General features: G+C 37.0%; 1 protein-coding gene across 1 annotated transcript in view; it reads left to right on the top strand.

Annotated features, from left to right (window-relative positions):
• Positions 1-23,608, top strand: part of tnmd (tenomodulin) — a 444,267-nt gene that overhangs the window by 249,752 nt on the left and 170,907 nt on the right. The window contains exon 4 of the mRNA XM_039766000.1: positions 8,149-8,256. Coding sequence (XP_039621934.1) covers positions 8,149-8,256 — 108 coding nt within the window. The remainder of the gene's footprint in view (positions 1-8,148; positions 8,257-23,608) is intronic.

Below are 23,608 nucleotides of genomic sequence, written 5' to 3'. Positions count from 1 at the left end.
CTGTTCCATCCCCCACCTTGATGGATTTCAACTCTCTCAGCTCAAGCCAAGGCTCCTTATCTGCATGTGACCTTATCAGCATATCGTTATTTGGAATGCATGCATTTCATGTGTGTTCCTTGTCTGCAAAGATCTGGGTAAGTGTAGGATGAAAGGAAATGCGAGGCAAGAAATGCTGAACACATACAGTACCTAAACCAGAAACTTTTTCCATGTTATACTAATAATGATGTGAAGTGTATAACGTGTGAAGACTTTAGTCCAAATATCAAATAAACATGTACACTTTTATTCGAGAATATAACCAAAGAACAAAAAATCATTTGATTTACATGTTACGGTCAATGAGTTAAAAACCCAAGCTCAGTTGTTAGTTGAAGTTGATATATGTTCAAGAATGACGCAGACGTAAAAACTACTGCCTTATAACCCAAAGGTTTGAGTCTTGCCTCTCCGAGTATTGAGCTGCCGCTATTATTATTACTATAATATAATAGAAAAATACATTTGATTTGAGTCCGCAACACCCAGTGTAAATTTTGGCTACTTGTAAAATTATTCAGTTTGAATTATTATTCAGTTTCATTCTGTCATTGTTCACGTGGTACAAAGAACTTGCAACTCCCTCTCTGAGTTGATGCCATTTATCTCCATTCTTTTCACAAGAGCAGTGATGACCACAGTTGGTGCTGAGGCTGACGCCTGCTCAGAACTATTTGTTGTACCAGCAATCAAAGATATAATGTCTCTGCGCTTTGACAACAAAGTAACCCGTGCAGAACATGTGAAACAAAACAAATTTGTTGCAATTTCAGACACCTGGCAACTTTTTTTTGAGAATTTTGTTTTGAGTTACAACCCTAGGCAAAGACTTTCCAAGTCTGTGGTCATAAAGTTTATGGAGCCGTTTCTGGACAATGGCACAGCAGGCTGTTTGCTGTTTGTGCTGATTGAGACATGTAAAGGTGCTAAGGGATTTAAGGTGGGCCAAGATTACGAGTTTTTTCGTAATCTCGTAGGAATTCTAGTGTTAAATAAAATGAATTATTATTATTATTAATCCTGGAGCCAATTGCTGGTGCTTTGGGAACAAACACTAAATAAAGAAAAGCTATACAGAGCCCTGGCGTAGACAAAGTGCTTAGGCTAAGATATGAACCTAGCATTTTGGGTCTGTTTTTCTTTACATTTTTTTATAACTAAAAAGGTTTACACAGAGACAATCTGAATGTAGATTTTGCAGATTTCGTGGCTTCATTGAATTTATGAACAGCTGGCAGCCCTGATTTAGTGGGATTTGTATAAAAGAAAGAACGTAGCTACATGCTTAGAAGCATTCTGTGGTGGAGTTTGAACCATTCTAGCTTCTGTTATAAGTCAGGCAGCCCGCAAAGATAGAAAGTGTTCTACTTAAATGAAGTGGATCTATTATTGTATAAAAATATACATTTTTTATTTCTTATTGTTATTTTATTAAATTTATTAAAATTGCCTTGCCCTCTTGCAGAGTTTGCATTGTTTAGAACTAGGAGCAATATTTTCAGAAGGTAAGAAAGACTTACTCAGTAAGTGTGTTTTGGAAAATGAGGAATAATTTTAGACTGTTCATATCTATAAAAAAATCAGTATGTGAGGCATTGACAGCCATTGCTTTATTATTTAAGAAAAAAAAACATGAGACCCACACCATTATTGATCCTCAGTTATGAAAAGGCAACTGAGGTACAGTAACTCTTAAAGACAGTGCAGCTATCTCTTATCAATTTAGCTACAGTATATTCTTTTCTTGATAAACATTATTACAGAATATGATGAATAACAAGCAACGAACTTGTTTTACTTTTTAAAAAGTTATTGCTCATAAAGAAAACATGTAGTGTTAAATTTGAATTTTACATTACCATAAAGTCAGTAGTTGCCTTCTAATCTGAAACCGATGCTTCACCGCTCATTGATTGCCTTATACTTAAAAAAAAGTAACAATAGGGACATCTTTGGTTATAATAAACAACTTCATAATGTACACAGTCCTAGCATATGACAATACCATGTAACTTTGAAGGATAAATTATTTTAATTTTTTTTTTTTTTGGTGGTGATGAGATACAAATAGTTTAAATAGCTAACTCCAGGGTACAATTCGATCCTACATATATAAGACAACGGCTTGACAGTTTTAAGGTCAAGCACATTGAATCACAATCTAGTTCTGATTTTTTAAGAACTTCTTGTTAAATTACTTCCATCGATAACTAAAACATAGCCAACAGCGTGGGTGCCACTTTTACACTAACAAGTTTTACAGTTTAATTGAAAAACACAGCCATGTACTAAAACTTCCAATATTTTTTTATTAGTGATATCAAGATTTACACTAACTACCAACTACATGGCTTTCTTGAATATTTTTTGAATATTAAAAATACTGACAGGATGTGTTGAGACAACTGCAAAGTGTCTGAATTACATCAATTTATTTTAAAAACCCTCTTTGTCAGTTACAGAGATGCTGAGAAGGGTTGGTCTGTACAAGAACCAGACATAAAGATGTTCTTCTACTCACTGAAACACAGTCAGTTTAGAAATGAAAATTAACCCAACCTGTCCATCTCTAAGATGCAAAAAGAAGCTGAAGTAGTCATAGGAAATCCATGCAGACACAAGAACTGCTTGTCAGCTCCACAGAGATATTGACTAAGCGGATTAGCTTTGGCTGTGAGGCAGCACCTCAAATAGCTATGACACCCCTCCATGTGTGTGCTTAACAGTACATTATAAAATTTTAATTTTACAAAATCCATCTGATAAATAAGCAAAGATTTGATTCTATTAATGTCTAAGCAAGGAACAACCAAAAAAACTTGGGTCAAAGTGAAGTAGGTACTCACTAGCAAGACCTTGACTCAAGACACATTTTGAATAGTCATAGAGAGAGGTGTACAATGTACAACTTTGTGTTAATGTAGTAGACCACTTTTTGGATTACACTAGAACAGATTTTCATTTATTGGATTGCACGAAATTTAATGATAAGAAATAACGTGCAGAAGCATGCTTCAGAGTTCATGCTCCTCATATTAAAAGCTTTTCCCAAAAGAAGTTAGAGAGCAAAAAGGATGTTTAGGATATAAAGAGAGATACCTCTGACATGAGCCAGTGGAAGAGGCAGAAGCTTTTCAGTTTAAAGCATCCCATGCCACAGATAGCAAGTGTATTCTGCCCCACATCTTGTTACTTGTTAATCTCTGTGACTGTTATTTGTTGAGCTGTACTCCCCCTTCATCTTGCCATTTATTAACACACGAGTCAGTCATGTCCCACACTCACAATGGTGCTATTAAAGTCTATGAAACTCACGTAAAGCACGTAGGTCCCATAATAAACATTTGAATACAATACATCCCATGTGTCTCACGTAGACACCTCTTTATCTCTTGTTTCGGTCACGTCTGAAGCGTATCTCTAAGGTATATAAACCAGTAGGTCTGGTTAGTTGTGGTACGTAGCAATTTGAACCTCTGTCTACACACTTTTCTTTGTCTTTATCCATCCGTGGAAATCACTCGCCTTGTAAGTGTCTTTTAAAGCTTCATTGTTTAATGTATACTCTCTGCTATGTATTGCTTTGTAAATCATTCTTTATTGTCTTTGGTTATACACCTGTATATACCTGTATGTTTCTTTTGTATATATTTCAGTTTACAATGAGGTACATCCAGTAAAAGCCTTCAAGAAACCTCGCTCACCTCTTGTCGTTTTTTATGTGGATGTGCCGAGTTGGTTAGGCTATCTGCGGCCGCGTTGCACAGACAGAGCAGAGTGAGGCAGATAAACGTGTCTGACCAAAATTATATTCCATGATAAGTATTTGTGCATTTAGGAAGATAGCAGAGGGTGTAGAAGGAGCTATTGAAATGAGAAGGTAAAACAAAGAGGTGACTATGAGTTGGGAGAGAAAAGGGGTAGGGTGGTTGTTCCTGACTGGAGGGCTGCTGGACAATTTCACTCCATCCCCTATCGAGCACAACAAATATGATCAGGAAACATTTATAGGGGTCTTTTCATATGGCTCAGTTGCAGTTTACTTGGTTCTTTAATTGTACATGGATATCAGTAACATAAGGGATAAAATCTGTGAAATGGTAACAAAAAGGGAAGCAATAAAAATAGTAGCTGACCATTTGGCATAATTACTGACCTTATAAGTACTCCTCAAGGTGTTGTATAAAATGCCACAAGTATCTGGACTACATAAACTCTGAAATGGCAATAAAGGAGGCAACAGCTCCACGGAAAAGTGAAGTAGTGGTCAAAGGTGGAGACAGAAGACAGATGGTGACAGAGTCACTTTAGAGAATGTACAGAAAGGCCGACAGCACCATGTTTATGAAAACAGGCAGAAAGTGGTCACCTTAGTGTTTACCGTTTATGTTTTACTTTGTATTATGTTTTGCATCGTCTGTTATCCATCCTCTTGCTTCATAATTAAGACCTCTTATGTTTTACACAGTGCTCTGACAATAGTAAGCTGCTAAGGTGTACGGTGAGGGAAGGGGGCATCATTGGCACAGTTATTTCCACACTCCACACTAAATGCTGTTCATACTCTGTGACCAGTACTACTTGTTACTAGTAATGAATAATTTATTGTAAAAAAATCTGTGATCACTGTTCAGTTCTATTATTCTACATAAATTGCAAAAACAATAAAAAGTTAATTACTTTTATGCTTTCCAGGTGTGTTTCCATTTTTTGTTGTATGGTGGAGCAGTGAATTCTGTATTCAAATTGGAGTATGCTCATTCTTTGCTTGATGCTTCTGCATTCTCCCTGTATCTACACAGGATTACTTTAGGTACTCTGCTTTATTTCCAAATCCCAAAATACACAGGCTTTGTTGATGAACAACACTAAATTGGCAAGAGTGTACTCTGCAGTGAACTTGTTTGTCTCCATTATTGCTTCGAAAATGGGTAAATGCATTGGCTCCACAAATTTCAATATTAGAATAAGTGTGTTCAGAAAATGTATGGTTTGTTGTGCTATCAAATTAAACATGATCAGCTATGTTTTGTCTAAAGGAAAGCTTAAGGTATCCAATGCCTATATTTTTCCCCTCTTGTAGCCCAACATTAGTTCATATTATATTACTTAAGTGTATTCTTTATAGTTGTTCCACCTATTCTTCTTGCTTCCATCTAGTTCTCAAATATCTTTTAACTGTACTCAGTATAACTGTATATGATATACATGTATATGATATGTATATGATATTTATGTATATATTATATATGATAAAAAGGGTATATTGGCAACAGAACAATGAGCAATTATGAACAAACATCTAATGGCATATTCCTTTTATGGACCCAGCAAGCTGGACCTTTTTTCAAATGTTAACGCCTTCAATTGAACATCTGGACAGGTCTGACCATCTTACTGCCACCTGTAGCCCTGTTATTGATTGCAGAATTTCTCCATTATCCAAGCCAGAAGTTCTTATGTGTGTTTAGGTGGTTGTTGTTTGCTTTATTATTTACTAGCCATCCCCTGTGGTCTCACCCATGTAGAAGTGAAACAGGTCAGTGAGGAGGGCGCTGCCTGGCTCCCTACTCCTGACGTCACGCTTCCCCCTCCCCTCAGCCCACAGCCTCTATCTCGGAATAACGTGAATATATCACTCCTGTAAGCAAACTGTTTCTTAGCGCGATGAGAGAAGTCACAAAATCATCCTGAATTTTCAAGCGAATTCTAGAAAAAAGCCCAATTTAAATCCATTAAGTAGTTCTCTTGTTCACTAGCTAAGCGGATGTAAGATACACCCCAAGGCTGGCACGTGAGTGAGGAGGGGCCCACCCCCCTCTCCTCGGTCCGCTGCGTCTGTCTCGGATTTGCACAAATAAATCAGAACCACAAGCAAACTATGATACTTAGTGCAGTGAGACAGGTTGTAAAATCAATTGGAATGTTCAAGCGAATTATAGAAAAAAACCTGACCTAAATCCATTAAGTAGTTCTTTCATGAAAAGCAGACAGACATACAGACAGATGTTGGATTTTTAAATAGAGAGAGAGATATTATTCCTGTTTGTTTATTTGGCGAGCTTCTTTAAAGTTCTAATTTCCTTTTGGAGACAAATAAAGGACATCTATCTATCTATCTATCTATCTATCTATCTATCTATCTATCTATCTATCTATCTATCTATCTATCTATCTATCTATCTATCTATCTTTTTTATAATGAAGTATTCTAGTTTGTTTATTTAATATTGATCTTGAAAATTTGCCAAATAGGTGATTAATATCATCAAGCACAACTGTAAATTATAATTAGAAAATCCAAAAGGTTAAAACATTTAAACCAGCAGTGTTTTTTGCAACAAATCCACTTTTTAGAAATCAGAACTGATACCTCACAAATCCAAATCCCTAACACCATTGTGATTCTGTGGAGAGTTTGCCTGTTACTTCCATGTGTGCATGTTGTTTTTTTCAGATACTACAGTTTTTCTCCCATATTGCAAAAACCCTTTTATGTTGATTTCATTATTAATCTGACCTCAAGAAAGCTTGTTGCCCTCTGATAAACTGACATTCTGTACTGGGGAAGCTTCTGTGTTGTATTTGATGCTGCTAGGAAAGGCTCCAAATACCTGCAAACATGGCTTGGATTAAGTAGGTTTGCAAAAAATTTTAGTTCTATGTTATTTGGAGGCCATTACAATTAGATAAGAGACAACTTGCATTTATACAATAACTAATATCAATTTTTAAAATATAAAATCCTACACACCTTCCACATGTTTTTTTAAAAAACTATATTACAAATATTACTTGGGCATAAAGGTTTTCAGCATTTGTATACATGAGCACAATAGTCAAAATGGAACCATTTATCGTTCGATTTTCAGACCTGTCTTATGCATCCTTTGCAGTTCCATAGTTCTTATAATGTTAAGTATGGCAGCTTGGGGATCAGCTGCTGTTCTTCCCACTTCACACTAGTTTAATTCCATTTTGTTTTCTATGTACTATTTGCAACTTCATCACCTGTTTGTATGGCCTTCCTACCATAGTTCAAAAAATATTTTTACCTTGCCTGGCTTCACACCACTACAGTATACATGTGTGTGTGCTATGCAATACGCTGTCATTTTATTCACAGTTCTTGCTTGGTCCCATTTTTTTGCAATATGTACTCACATCTTAAAAGAGGAAAAAGCAAGAATAAACCTGAATGCAAAAAAGTGTGGCATTTTGTCATATATACTAAAAATTGTATCTATCCATTATCTACCTCTTTATTAAATTTAAGGGCATATGAATTTGGAGCCCTATGATGGCATCATCAACTGCCAACCTTGGATGGATAAATCTGACCTGCTCATTTTTGGGATATGGAATGAAAGTGGAGTCACATCGTACAAACAGGAAGAACGTGCAGACTGCAAACAGACAGTTCCCAGGCTGGGGTTCTAGTATTGTGCAATCCAGTAGTTTATCTTTTTATTTTACTTTCTATATACAGGTATTTTCATCCCTGACATTTGCTAATGCACATATAGGTTCCTCTTATAATGTAAAAGCAGAGTCTGAGAGTGAAAATGGAAAATGCCTTTGGAAAAGAATTTAGTGAAACGTTTTAGCATCCAACATTTTTGTATACTGCTGCAATGAAAATGCATTCCAGCTGGCGGGGAACCAAAAGAAATATATCTGAAATATTTAAGCCCTGGAGAAAATCATCTAACTGGTACTGAGCACATACAAGAATTTTCAGATATATATGGATGAATAAATATGGAATTTATATGTAACCCTTTATGTTCTCTACTGTGTGGTCAAATACTAAGTCACTGTCTCTGTTTGTCCTTTTAATTAAAATCATTCATAAAAAGCATACCATACTAAAGGAAATACAGTATGTGCAGTATACACTTGCACACTTAAAACAAGGTGACACATAAGGAAGGCTTGGTTCCTGCAGTATTTTTCTTGTTTATGGCTCACTTTTACTGACTATATTTCACCTCACTTTCTGAAATTTGTAACCTGAATTAGCTTTTTAAGGATTTTTAACAACAGATTCTAAGCAGACCTTCTGACCTAAAAATTAACACCACGTCTCTCACTTTTACCTTTCAGGGAATAACTGGAATACGCTTTTCCAAGAATCAAAAATGCTACATTAGAACCCAAACTAAAGTTCTGCCTAATGTCACTTCTCCAGAGATTCCTGAAAATGTCGAGCTGGTGAGTGTTTTAAATAAAACTCGATATTAGGATTTATTATATATTGCCACAGGAGCTGCAGGGGCTGTCATACTGCAGTTGCCTTTTTGAATATTTGACTGTTTAATTATTTTTCTGCCTTTTCACATGCAAGAAGCATTTAGGTGCTTTGAGACCGTGTAGTACCGCTTCTTTTAAATTAAGCACAAGGGAGAAGTACAGATGACAGAGAGAAAAGACCTAATGAGAGTATGGCTGTAGGCAGCCATTGCAAATGTCAGAGAGGGCATAGAGTTCCAGTGGAAGTTGTGACACAAAGCATGCTGTCTACGTTTGAAGCGGCATTGGCACAGTGAGTGATAAAACTTTGGTATAACTGCTGTAGCTTTGGGACCAACCCAGTTTGTTAGCCTCTCAAATTTACCCATACTAAGTAGGTCCTCCAGATCCCTCACTTATATCCTCCACTAAAATGCACATCAGCAGCAGAGTCTAAGCTGCCTTACACACTGGCCAAATGGGATAAGCACATGGGTTTCCCATTGTTGCTGCCATTATGTCATATATTGTTTGTATTACCTTGACCATCACTCTCCTTGTTAACCTCCTTCTGAGACCAATTTAACCAAAGACAGAGGTGTACTTATAGCCTATAAACCACTCACCTTCCTGGGGTCAGAAATAAGAGCATTTATTTTATCCGGTCTCCTGAATGAACTGTCAAAAATCATGTGTCATCAACTATCATGGAGTTGACCAAAGCCATCAAGTCATTAAATTATCAAATTTATTTAAATAAAGATGCGGTCTCAAACTCTATACAGACTTTAATGAAAACTATTCATTTACTGGGTGTATGCACAGTGTGTTGTGGTGGTGCAATGGTTAGCACAGCTTCCTCATATCTGAAGAGGCTTGGCTTTGAATCCCACTGTTATGACCAGCTGCTTTTTTTATAATTTTCTGAGTTTTCCACAGGCTTTGATCTAAAGCTCTACATGTACAACAGGATTTAGAAGCCCACTGAATCTGTATCTGACATTTGTTTTTTGGTTTTAGATTAATATTTCATAATGTTAAAATATTTAGCATTCTCCTGAGACACCATTTTGTTTTCCTTTGAGCACCACTATTCTGAAGAATTTTTGTTGACAGTTGTTATGTCATTGTTAGGCAAAGTCAACTATAAGTTTGGGGATAGATTTTTCATCTCCTAATTTTTCATTGAAGTTTGAATGTCTCCTCCTCAAATCCCTGAGAGTTTTCTCCAGGTACTCCCCTTTCTACCAATATCGAAAAGATTTGGATGTTAAATTAATGTAAATGATGGTAGATATATACCTGAGTGTGCCCTGCGATGGACTAGCGTCTTGTCCACATCTGGCTTCCACCCTCCAGCCATTGCTAGTAGACACAAGTTTCATTTGGGCTAAGCAGATTCAAAAAGTGAATGAATCAAATAAACTGTCTAATTATCCATTGTAAAAAGAATACACAAGAAGTTTTAAAAACATTTTTGGTGATGAGCACAACCAAGGTTAATAGTTGTTGAAAACAGAGTGTAACATGGTTAGGTAGCATAGTTAGACAGCATAGGATGGTGGTCTGTAGGATGACGTGAGATATCAAGAACAGGAAGAGAGTGAGGGCAGAGCCAAGGATCAAATGGTGGAAGTTGAAAAAGGAAGACTGCAAAGTTGACTTCAGAGAGAAGGTGAGACAGGCACTAGGTGGTAGTGAAGAGTAACCAGACAGCTGGGCAACTACAGCAGAAGTAGTAAGGGTGACAGCAAGAAGGGTGCTTGGCATGACATCTTGCCAGAGTAAGGAGGAAAGGAGGATAAGAAAACCTGGTGGTGGAATGGGGAAGTACAGGAGAGTATACAGTGGAAGAGGTTGGCAAAGAAGATAGGTGAAGAGAGTGGTGACAAAGACTAAAGAAATGGCATATGATAAGCTTATATGAGAGGTTGGACACTAAGGAGGAAGAAAAGGACCTGTAACGATTGGCTAGACAGAGGGACCAAGCTGGGAAAGATGTGAAACAGGTTAGGTTTGGTTAAAGGATAAAGATGGAAACATACTCACAAGTGAAGAGGGTGTGTTGAGAAGAGGGAAAGAGTACTTTGAGAGGCTGATGAATGAAGACAGTGAGAGATAGACAAGGTTGGATGATATGGTGATAGTGAACTAGGAAGTGCAACGGATTAGCAAGGAGGAAGTAAGTACAGCTATGAAGAGGATGAAGAATGGAAAGGTTATTGGTCCAGATGACATAACTGTGTATGCAACGGGGTGTTTAGGAGATATGGCAGAGGAGTATTTAACCAGATTGTCTAATGGAATCTTGATAAGAGAGAGGATGCCTGAAGAGTGGAGAAGAAGTGTACTGGTGCCATTTTTAAGAATAAGGGGTGTGTGTAGAGCTGTAGTAACTATAGAGGGAAGTTATGGGAAAAAGTAGTGGAAGTTAGGTTAAATAAGGGAGGTGATGATTAGCAAGCAGTAATATGGTTTCATGCCAGGAAAGAACACCATAGCTGCGATGTTTGCTCTGAGGGTGTTAATGGAGAACTTTAGAGCAGGCCAGAAGGAGTTGTCTTGCGTCTTTATGGACCTGGGGAAAGAATATGACAGGGTGCCTCGAGAGGAGCTCTGGTACTGTATGAGGAAGTCCAGAGTGGCAGAGATGTATGTAAGAGTTGTACAGGATAGATACGAGGGAAGAGTTAAAGTGGTGAGGTCTGCGGTAGGAGCGACAGATGCATTTAACGTGGAGATGGGATTACATCAGGTATCGGCTCTGAGCCCTTTCTTATGTGCAGGCAGGGTGGAGTAGGTGGAGAAGAGCCTATTGTTCTTCTTTCTGTTACAACCCTCAGTTTTAATTTTGTGTTCACATACTATTGGACAGATGGGAAATATGAGTTAAGCCATCAGAAATTTTATGTAAACATCCTTTGAAGTGGGAGCTCCGAGTCAGACAACTTGGAGAAAACAATACTAACTGAATACTAACTGAACCCAAGTTGTAACAAAATAGTTTTCACGTCAGTCAATAATTAAAAAAAATGAAAATGAAAAAACAACCTTATTAATCATAAATTGCATTTATAAGCAAAATGTTCAGGAATGATTCTGCTCTTTACATTTACATTAAAAATTAGCTTATCTTTAAATACTTTTTGTATAATTGAAATAGCAAATCAGCGGAGTCTTTGTGCTTCTCCAAAAAATTCAATTAGAAATTCACATAAATTTAACAAAGCTTGTATATTGTAGATCTTTTTAGTTAGCTAATAATGGCTAACATGGAACATGGTACAATACTCTAATACTACAGATTTGTATTAAATAAATATGCAAACCTGAAATTCAGTACAGTAAATCAAACATAAACATTAAAATGTCAATACAAAATAAAACACTCATCCCATGGCACTAATTTATAGAAGCAAAAGTGATGTTTTAAAAATCAGGTCCCAATTAAGGTGAACAGACAAAAACAACATTTATTTATATAGCACATTTTCATATAAAAAAATGTAGCTCAAAGTGCTTTACAAAATGAAGAATAGAAAAATAGAAGACACAATAAGAAAACAAAATAAGTCAACATTAATTAACTTAGAATAAGAGTAAGGTCCAATGGCCAGGGGGGACAGAAAAAACAAAATAAAACTCCAGACAGCTGGAGAAAAAAATAAAATCTGTAAGGATTCCAGACCATGAGACCACCCAGTCCCCTCTGGGCAATCTACCTAACATAAATGAAACAATCCTCTTTGTATTTAGGGTTCTTATGGAAGGACTTGATGATGATGGTCACGTAGACTTCTGGCTTTCAGTCCATCAATGTTGGTGCATCATGATGCTTTGAGTAGGTGGTGGTGGCGCAGGCCGCCACCACAAAGAAACCGGAAAAAGAAACAGAAGAGAGAGTTGGGGTTAGTACGGATTTTGGAGCCACTATGAATAGTTATTATGATGAATTGAACATACAGAGTATCAGTATTAAGTTAAAGTGAAGTTATGAGAAGGCCATGTTAAAGTAATGTGTTTTCAGCAGTGTTTTAAAGTGCTCCACTGTATTAGCCTGGCGAATTCCTATTGGCAGGCTAATCCAGATTTTAGGTGCATAACAGCAGAAGGCCGCCTCACCACTTCTTTTAAGTTTTGTTCTTGGAATTATAAGGAGGCACTCATTTGAAGATCTAAAGTTACAATTTGGAATATAAGGTGTCAGACATTCTTATATATAAGATGTAGCGAGATTATTTAAGGCTTTATAAACCATAAGCAGAATTTTAATGTCAATCCTGAATGACACAGGTAACCAGTGTAGTGACATTAAAACTGGAGAAATGTGTTTGGATTTTCTTTTCCTAGTTAGGATTCTAGCAGCTGCATTCTGCACTCGTTTCAAACGATTTATGTCTTTTTTGGGTAGTCCTGAGAGGAGTGCGTTACAGTAATCTAGTCTACTGAAAACAAAAGCGTGAATTAATTTCTCCGCATCTTTCAATGATATAAGAGGTCTAACTTTAGCTATGTTTCTTAAGTGAAAAAATGCTGTCTTAGTGGTCTGATGAATATGTGATTTAAAATTCAGATTACAGTCAACAGTTACCCCTATGTTTTTTACTTCCATCTTGTTTGATAGATCATCTCCCCAGACTGACTGAATGGGCAGGGACTTGAAGGCAGTCTTTCATAATTAGACATAAGTAACAGAGACAGATTTTGTCTAAGTGGACAGAGAATGCAAAAAAGTTAAAAGAGGATAAGAGGAGCGTGGAGAAGACAAAGGAATATCACAAGACCTGATAACACACTGGAGCAGGAGTTAAAAGAAAAAGAAAGAGGATAGAATAGCCATCAAAAATATTGTTAAATAAAGTTAACTTTTGACTAACATATGTACTTATCTCAATGAGATCTCTGTAAATATTCTTGCAAAAAATACACAAAATTGCCTTCTTTTGAGTCTCACATTTTTATAAATAGTTATTATATTAGCTTCCAAAAATCATAGGGTAATTTGCAAGCAATAAATGACTTTGTTAAGGCCATAGAATCAGCCAAAATGGGAATTTGACCTTCCATGTCTGGGTCAAGTTCTTTAACCACAGCTTGCTGGTATCTTCATATTTTTCATTCTACTCAAGTTCAGCATTTACATTCAATAGGCAGCCCTTTCTGGAACAAAAAAGAAGATTTGGTAGATTGCAGTGTACTGTATTCAGGCAATGGCTTATTCTTGAGCAGATAAAAGTAAACACTAAAATGTGAAGTTACCTCCAATCAGAATTCTAAAACATGTTTAGCATCAAAGCATATTGTTCAACGGGGAACAAATAACATTTCATTTTATGGAGGGCATCAGATTTTCATTTAAAGTCATTACTCAAATAATATTATCAACCATATTGCTGTTTTTATCAACACTGCAAACGGCAAAGGTTGAGCTGAAGGTCACTGCCAAAGAGGGATCATAAATAAAGATAACAAAATGAAAAAAGACATAAACTGCATGCTTTGGCACAAGTTGAGGTCCGGGCCTGTGATTCTAAAAATCATCAGTTTCTGACGGTTAAAAGAGATAAGTGACCAGAATGAAATGTGTCAGCCTTTAATGATTTTGTTTGACGCCTATCACAAGGTTTTTACATTCCACAATGTTATATTTTTGACCTGTACTGTACTATCACAAATTATGACAAACAGTCCTGAACCTTTATCTCCTTTTTTCTCTATTTGAATGAGAAATAATTTGAGGCAGATAAGTAAATATTAACTCCAGGCAGGACCCATACACAGCTTAGATCAAGAAACAAGCAGGACATATAACTGGAGACCACAGCCACAGATATTTCCATTGGGAAAACGTTACGGGTCACTCAAAATGAGAAACTCTGACATCAATTGTTTCATTCTTACAACTGTTACTCTAGTCAATCAAAAAGTTTAATACACTTCTTTTTCCCTAGTGTTCTAAACTCACAGCCCACAAAATTGTACTTTACTTTATAATTAAAGATGAAGCATAAGTACAATTCTAGACTTAATTATACTGTATTTATATTTTATGTTTGTATTTTTTTTGTTTGCTGCTTTCAATATAGTAAAGTGTTGATATGGAATATAGTATATTGTACTGTCTGTTTTGTTTTACTTTCTATATATTTAACGCTATAAAACCAGCACAAATAACAAGTAACTATATTGTACGGCAACGAGTCATTATTAATTATTGTTATTAAATGGTTGAGTATTTAAGTTTGTTCATGAATGAATCAAGAAGGTAAAAATTCATACTTTGACAAGATTTATAGCATTAAAGCACTTACCGCTGCAATAAAAAGTGTCACTTTATCTAATGTCAACATCATGTGAAGTCATTATTTCAAATGGCAATGGATAAAGAGACCATGACTAAAGTATAAGGTACAAATTCAGTTCCGGCTGCATTGTACATGAAGCTGATATCTTCTTGGGTTTTTCTTCATAACTATGTCAGTAGTGAATGTTCAGTGTTACAACTACAGAGGAGCTTTCCCTGTGCTGCTGTCTTTTCATGTTTATCTTGGGGGCAGGATTGGGATTGGGCACAATACATCAGTGCCAAGGCAGCACCTGATCCCACTGGCTCTCCCATCAATGAAAACACAAATGTCACATGCCTGCCATAACAACTTCATTCTCTGCCGGACCAAATGGCATTGTGCTTCATTAGCATAATCGAGCAAGTGTGTTACTACTTGTGTGGCATTGCCAGCAGCTGCATTTTATTGCGTTTTTGACTAATTTGTATTTATTCTGTGTATAAATCATTTTGGAAGTCAATTTGCCATTTTGTATGGGGCGACTGCCAACTGTGTGGCATAGACTCTTTATAAGAGCAAGACAAAGTCACAAAACTTAATTTGTCTTGGTTTGCTTGCTAAAAAACATTCACAAAGTAGTACATCAGGAGCAGAATAACCTTAAACACACATAAATAACTGAATTTGTAATTCCAATCCAGAGTTACTGGAAGCTAATGTCTATAATTATAGCACTTGGCACAAGGCAGAAATCAGTCCTAGACAGCTCCAGTTCAACAAACACGGTTCAGCCACACACTCTTAGATGGCGATAATTGAGAGTTTTCAATCAACTTGACCTGCATATTTTTAGAGGAAGTCAAAGCACTCACAGAAAACTGAGAAAAAGGCAGAGAACGAACTCCCCCTTGGCTATTCCCATATAGATATATGAAAACAGAACTTTGAAGGGGTGACTCAGCAGCACTATCCTCTATCCACCCTCTCACTAGGCGAGTTGTTCAGAATAAAACGTGTGTGTGTTAGTAATATTTTCATGTATTAATTAGGGGTGGACAGTGTTACTACAGTAGTTACTACAGCTCTACACACATGCCTTATTTCTTCTGGTGTTGAACAGTGTCAATTCATAAACACTTGTAAACTTGCAGTTTTGTTCTTTGAATTCCCCCTTTCCCTTTAATTTTTTTTTTTTTGTTCTTGATGGGAACTGGTTTATTCAATGACCATTTCAAATAGATGTAACAGTATTATTAGTCACCATGCCCAGGTGGAGGATTTTTGGAATATTAATACATCTTAAAGTGGTGCCATTTTGTTGCTACCTAATTTTGGTTCTTATTTGATCACTCTTCATCAAGGCCTGGAGCTGATCAAAATAAAGTAATGATATGAAATAGTTTCAACAATATATGATTATGAAAGTGAGTCAGACCTTGTGCAATTGGGCGAAACCCCGCTTTGTCAAACCCCACATTATCATACCATTATGATACCCATTACTGAGTGTGTAGATATTCACATTATTCTGTATAGTTAACTTGCCCTGCAAAATTAATTTTACATAATGTATTGCTAATTCAGATGGAAAGCGCTAAGATTGACTAAGAATTAGGAATATTATTCAGTAAATCTGTAAATTTAATTGTGTTAATTGCACATTTGAATGCAGTACAAACATGTGGTCCTAGGGGCACTTTTAAGCCATTTTCAAATCCAGATAAAAGACAAAAACCTAAGGTATTTAACCAAATATTTGGTGAATAATGGGGAGGAGTCTTGAAAACGACCTTAGGGACGTCACAAGAGGGAAAGAACCGTACCAGCTTAACAAAACAAACAAGTTCCCTATATACAAAGGTGTAGCTGGTCCACTACTTATGTGAGCGTGTAATCACAAATATCCTTTATATGGAGAATCCTTGTTATTGCACTTCATCATATTGTATTCATCCTTTATGGAAGAAGTCCAACCATTATTAACACTTTTAATTTTTTTTTTCATCCTGACAGTGATATCATCTATACATTGTGGGCATGGCTGGTTTTCACAAGCACTCCCATTTTGTATAATTTTTGATGGCTGAGGCCATATTGCTTATTGTTTCTGTGGCCATTGCCAGTTACATATTGCACCAAGTAATCATGCTTCACCTATATAGGATGGCGGTACAGTGATCCCTCACTATATCGCTCTTCGACTTTCGCGGCTTCACTCCATCACGGATTTTGTATGTAAGCATATCTAAATATATATCATGGATTTTTCGTTGGTTCGCAGATTTCTGCGGACAATGGGTCTTTTAATTTATGGTACATGCTTCCTCAGTTGGTTTGCCCAGTTGATTTCATACAAGGGATGCTATTGGCGGATGGCTGAGAAGCTACCCAATCAGAGCACATATTATGTATTAAATAAAACTCCTCAATGATATACGATATGCTTCCGCGTGCCGATACTTAAAAGCTCTAACAGCACCTATTGATTTTTGATTGTTTGCTTTTTTCTGTCTCTCTCTCTGGCATTCTTTGCTCCTGACGGAGGGGGTGTGAGCAGAGGGGCTGTTCTCACACTGGCCTAGAGTATACGGACGCTCCTCTAAAAAATGCTGAAAGGCTACCTTCACATTGCTCCCTTACTTGCGGCTGCTTTGTTGGCCGGTGCTTCGCATACTTAAAAGCACTTATTGATTTTTGATTGTTTGCATTTCTCTCTCTGTCTCTCTCTCTCTCTGACATTCTCTGTTCCTGACGCGCACTCCTTTGAAGAGGAAGATATGTTTGCATTCTTTTAATTGTGAGAAGGAACTGTCATCTCTGTCTTGTCATGGAGCACAGTTTAAACTTTTGAAAAAGAGACAAATGTTTGTTTGCAGTGTTTTAAAGTCCCTGTCTCTACAACCTCCTGTGTCTCTGTGCAAATCTGTGATCCAAGCATGACAATATAAAATAACAATATAAATGTATGGTTTTTACTTCGCAGATTTTCACCTTTCGCAGGGGGTTCTGGAACAAAACCTCCAAAATTTGACTACTTAGGGGCAAAGAAAACAAATTAGGTTTATGTGTGTTTTTTTTTTTTTTGTAATGGTATCTTTGGGAGCGAGGGATAATGAATGGAGTACCCTTGATGCCTGAAGTTCTTTTTCTAAACTGATGCCCCTCTACAAGCTTTATGAAAAATACTGACAAGGGACATATGCCATACTTCAGACGTACTGTGAGGACATAAGGAGAAGTACAAAAAAAGATTTTTTGGGAAAGTAGACTAGTGAATTTCTTTGAGTTCCTCAAAATAAAAGAAAGCAGTGTATGATGCTCCTGACTCACAGACCCATCATCCTTGGTTTGAATTCTATATCGGGTTTGTGGTCTGTATGGAGTATACACATGGAATAAGTTGGTAAACAAATGGAATAAGTTGCCAAGTAGTGTGGTAGACAAAAGATTTTTAGGGAACTTGATGATATTTGACTTGAAGAATCAGTGAGCTTTGTTGGGCTCAATGACATGTTCTCGTTGTGACCTGGTTGAGTTGTTCCAGCCACCCAAACCCAACACAAACAGACACCAGGACACAGGTCCCAGCACAGCACACGTCTTATTCAAATGGGGAAGTGCTTTCCCTCGCTCTCCACACCAGCACAGTACAATCAAGCACCAATAGCACAATACAGCACAGTGCTCTCTCTCTTTCTTCTTTGCCTCCATTCCTCCTCTGGCAAGCTTTGTCCACCTCCCTCCCGACTCTAACACCTGGAGTAGTGGCAGCTGGCTCCTTTTATTCAAGTACCCTGGAGTACTTCCAGAGTCCCTACATCATGGTCTGAAAGCACTTCTGGGTAAGGCAGACGCCCAACAAAATAGGGCACCACAGCCCCTGCAGCAACCCCTGGCAGCACCCCTGAAACCCAACAGGGCTGTCCTGAACTCCAACTACCATGAAACCCTGTGGGAATCCATGGCACCAGAGTAATCCATGGGGGCTGCCATCTAGTGACCTGGAGGAGATAATGCCCTGGCCACTGTCTCTCCCCCAGTACCTTCCATAATCTTGGTGTCCTGGCCAGGCAGGAACAGTGGGTGTCTGTGACATCATCTAGACTTTTCAAATGTTCTAATGTTCCCCGGGGCTGCATTGGTTTTCCCCCCCACATGTTAAATATATGCTTGTGTGCATGCATGATTCAACCAACAGGCACTTATATGCTGGCAATTTCCATGGGCATGCATCAGAAATGACTTGGGATAATTCCTGCCTTGTACCAAATACTCCATTTGTAGCACAAGGGAAACCTCCATTGAAAGAAATGGGTTTTATAATGTCAAGTTGTAATATAAGGTGGAACAGGAAAGCTGGTTCCTTACTCCAAGAAGGCCAAGATTCATATTATGTGTGTTCTCAGTGTATAAGTTGCATGTTCTCCATTTATTTGTGTAAGTTTCCTCCTGGTTCTCCAGTTTCTTTCCACAGAACAAATAAATGAAGTTTGGTAAATTGGTGTTGTCAAGTTGGCCCTAGTTTGAGTTTGTGTGTATGTTCACCCTGTAGTTGACTGGCACCTTGTACAGCAATTGTTCCTGCCTTGTGTTCAATGCTTGTTAGATAACACTAACTTTCCCACAATCTTGTCCAGGATAAGCAAGTTTGGAAAATGGATGAATGGTTGGATTGATGTTGTAATACTGTCTATGTGAACTTTGCACACACCATACCTCCATGCCTATTGTTGTTTCTTTTCACATTCTAAAAACATGTATGAATTTTAGACTCACAGGAGACTCCATATTTAGTAGGGGCATGTGTAAATTTACACTGGCATTCCCCAAGCTAATAAATGATTAACATGAACTATGAAATCTCAACAGCAGAAATTTAAGGACAAACCGAAAAGAATACCCTAGGTAAAGGAGGGACTGAAACACTAAAGATCTGAGATAAAGATCTAATTTGTTCAAAGGGTGAAAGTACATTCTAAATTGAAGAGGAAATTTTGGTCAAAGCCTGAAATAATTTTGTAGAGATTTGTTGTGCTTTTGAAACTGATTTCTTCAGAAGAATTTTAAACATTGATCGTGATTCAATCTTAAATAGCCAGCTGCAATAATGTCAAACATCATGTAAGAAATAGCTCATGTGGCTCATAACAACCAGTACACAAAATCATGGCAACTGTGATGTCAACATTAAAAACAGTACAATTAAGAAAAATAACACAACATACTAATGATTTTTGAATTCTTGCCTAAACAGTACAGGAATAGGTGGCACTCAAATGAATGGCATTTTTAATTAAATGAATTCTCCTAAAATTGTGTATATATCTGAAGGAAAGTCATTAAAATTTGAAATGGTAAAGTAATTTTGTTTGTACAAAATTTGTAGAATTTATTGTATACAGTATATGGAATGAATAAAAATATATTTTTATGTACCGTATGTATGATAGTATTAAAATGGCTTAAAAGATTTTAACTTCAATGGAGTTCACTGTACAGAAGTAATAATTACATGTTTTTAAAGTACATAGTCTTCAATATTTTACTACTAAAAACACAGATTTCTGTACATAAAGTGATGTGCTGGAGACACCATATTTTTAACTCATGTCTTCATCCCTGTTTAAGTTGTACATCTCTAACTATTGTGTCTGAGTTTTCCTGCAGACATTTTCCCCTGTTCAAATTCACATTTAAGACACACTCTGATGTGTCAACACTGAGTCAGTGATATCTTAGGAAGCTCCCTGTTCTGCCCTCAACCCACAGGAACACAACTATCATAATGTGGCCTGAACACCACCCATGGGACCTCCAATGTGACATTTCTTTGCCGATTACTCTGTTTTTGCTTGAATATTTGCTTGTGTTTTAGCCCTGATTACTCTTCTCAATTCTCATTTTCTAAACCACTTCAGGCTGAACCTAATTGGAGCTCCATTCTGGATTTATTATGTTTTGTCCTTAGCAGTTTTAAGATGTGCTTAAACATTGGTAATTATAGTCCATGATAGCTTGTGTTATAAAAAAGATGGAGGGGCTACTGCTTCAAACATTATGTTAGTATAGTTATCTAGAGAGGAGCAGTGGCCAAAAGCAGGAGATGGACAGAAGCAAATAGGAGCAGGAGAAATAGAGGTGTTTAAACAGGCAGGGGTTAGAATACCAATAAACACAATGAACCATCAAAGCCAAAAACACAAATTTAAAAGTTAAAGCTAGGACAAAGAAGTTCAAATTAAAATCTTCTTTAGAAGTGTCACTATCTTCAACTATTCTAATACCCTTTAACTAATACCACAAAATGTCTTGTGGCTTTCATGCTATACATATGGCTGGAAATAAACATAGACTGGGTATTAATTTTAGCTACAGCCATACAAAGTGTCCTGATTTATGATTTTTGTTAATTTATTATTCCTTTCAAGGAGTCTTTAGAGACTTTGTTCATATCACTTCCAGGGTTGTGTACCCTGTCAAACTAATTTGTGATTTTTTACATCTGTTCAAATAAAAGTTTATACATTTTTTTGTTTATTTGTTTTGCTTGGGCACTGTTTCCCATTGTTATTGCAGTTCTCCCATTAGCCTCTGGGAAAGCGTGATGTTTGACATATTTTAGATCACCATGTATGAATTTACTTTATCTGAGATTGGATAAACTAAATCCTTTTTGTGTGATTACTTTTGTTTCTGCACTTACTGGCTTTCTAATCCTTGCTTGTTTCTTGACTTTTGACTTTTGGTTAGAAAGTAGGGGCATCATGTATAATTCTATGCATTGAATTCACACTAAAATATGGTGTGGGGACAAAACTGGAAATGTAAATACACACAAAAAAATCCAGATGCATAAAACTGTGTGTATGCCAAGTTCTAGGCACTTCCCCTTTATAAATCCCAAAGTCCCACCTTGGTTCCTCCCTGAATTTTGCATATTTGAATATGCAAATCAATATAAATAGCCCCTTCCGTTCAGCAAATGTGAAGTAGAGGCAAGGAAAAACGTGCTACTTGTTGGCATAAGCAGTGGTATAAGCAACAAAAGGAAATTATGGAGTAATACAGTATGGTGGAGACACTCGATCATTCAAGTTCAGAAAGTTGCCTGAAATAAAAAAGAAGTGGTCAGATATCAAAGTCGATGTGAAAAGTTGAGTCATAGCCCACCATCTGTTTATTCTGTTTCAGACATTATTATTAAAGCTGACCTCCGTGCTGAGGACACAACTCCAGGCAGTAATGATGCTGCTATGCCCAGCACATCTTCAGCTGCTGGCTGCTCACACACCTCTGCCTTGGAAACCGCTGGGTGACTATCTGACTGTGTGCTGACAGATGCTGCTCTGGAGTCACAAAATGCAATAATGGATGCTGTAAGATATGTGGTCAATGAACTAAATAATATAAGTGCTGTACTATGTAATACTGACCCTAAATTATATGATATGGTTAAAAAATAAATGCTGCATTTGATTACCTGTTTTTAAATTCTGCTAATTACATTCAAACAAAGTTGTAACGCTATCCAATTTTGCTGATCATTTGGTAGGGGTTAGGGTCAGGTTCAGGTTCATCATAGCACATTTCTTCAGATACGAGCAAGTCACGATTGTGTGCCACATTATGCAGCACACTACATGCTTGCAGACTTTCTGGGGACTATAGGGCAGCACATTAATAGAGTAGAAATGTTGTCTATTTACATAAGGTGAAGGCACCTTTATAGTGTATTGTTGGCACAGAGCGCCACAATGGATCAATTCTCTGCTCTTTACATGGCTCTTTGAGGTAATGCTAGATCAAATTTTAATGATTCTTCCCTGGCTAATATAACTTGTCCAGCATCACTGCGATAGCAATGTGCATTCAGTTGACCACATAGTAAAACCGGACATTGCTGCGAATTTCACTTTCGTATTTGCCAGGTCATCCACAGTGTAAGGAAATCTTATATATCTGGATAACAAGCAGATAATACCATCCCATACAGCTGGTATGGCGCAACTCAGTGATGTTTGTGAAATATCAGATCGGTCAGCAAGTTCACGTTAAAAACTCCTGTGGCTAAAAACCCAAGAGCGGACAAAACTTGCAAAGGAGCAGGTAGAGCACAATTCCTTAAAGTCTGCCTTTGTAAAGCCGGCACCAGTTCAGCACACAGCTCAATAGCTCTTGGAAATCGAAATCGACTTAGAAGCCAGTCATCATTATCACCTATAAATACGCACTTCTTCTAATTCATCTATTTGTAATGTCTTCTAACAACGCTAAAGCAGCTATGGTAGTTGAAATAGTTTGGCCATTTCTTGTTACAGAATGGTTACAATCAAGTGAATTAAATTTGTAAACAATATGAAATTCATTTTGGTTTATTTGATAAGCGTCATATGTCATTGATGAGAATCTGAAAAATTATCATGTTATTTTAAAATCTTTGAAACGTATTTTTAACAATTGAGTGCTCGTTGGATTTGGACATTATTGTGTTACTTGATCGTTCTTTAGATATTAATGATTTCAAGTGCATAATGACCTGCATATTGAAAGACTCCCTGCTTAATTATCAAATCAGTTTAATGAACTTTAGTTATTTATTCTCAAGATATACCCAGCTAATTATTATTGCTTTATATTTACTTGACCTTGATTGTTATTTGGCTTTTTACTTTGTGATTACATACTGCAGTAATAAACTTGTTTATTTAACACCAATAAGGGGCACTGCATGATAACATGCAGTGAATACACTTGACTTATAGTTTTCGTACTCTTTCTCTGTATGTTTAGCATTTGTCTGCTCAGACGTTGATGCGCTTGGTGCTTCGTATTAAAACTGATTAAGTCAGTGTTTGTGTTGCAATTACTTAGTACGTTTTCCTTAATTTTTCCTTTAAGCTGGCACTTAAGTCTTCAATCTGCCTCAAGAGTGATTTAAGATATGAAGAGGTAGGGGAAGTGATGGCGAAGGTGGTAGGGATAAGATTGGCACCTGTACGCATGTACTGCACGGCCACCTTGCTGGCTGCTGCCGAGAGTTGATTCTA

Source organism: Polypterus senegalus, chromosome 10 (assembly GCF_016835505.1).
Source record: "Polypterus senegalus isolate Bchr_013 chromosome 10, ASM1683550v1, whole genome shotgun sequence".
In the NCBI taxonomy this organism is placed as follows: Eukaryota; Metazoa; Chordata; class Cladistia; order Polypteriformes; family Polypteridae; genus Polypterus; species Polypterus senegalus.
The sequence above is the reverse complement of the archived record's forward strand: the minus strand, read 5'-3'. Positions and strand labels throughout refer to the sequence as shown.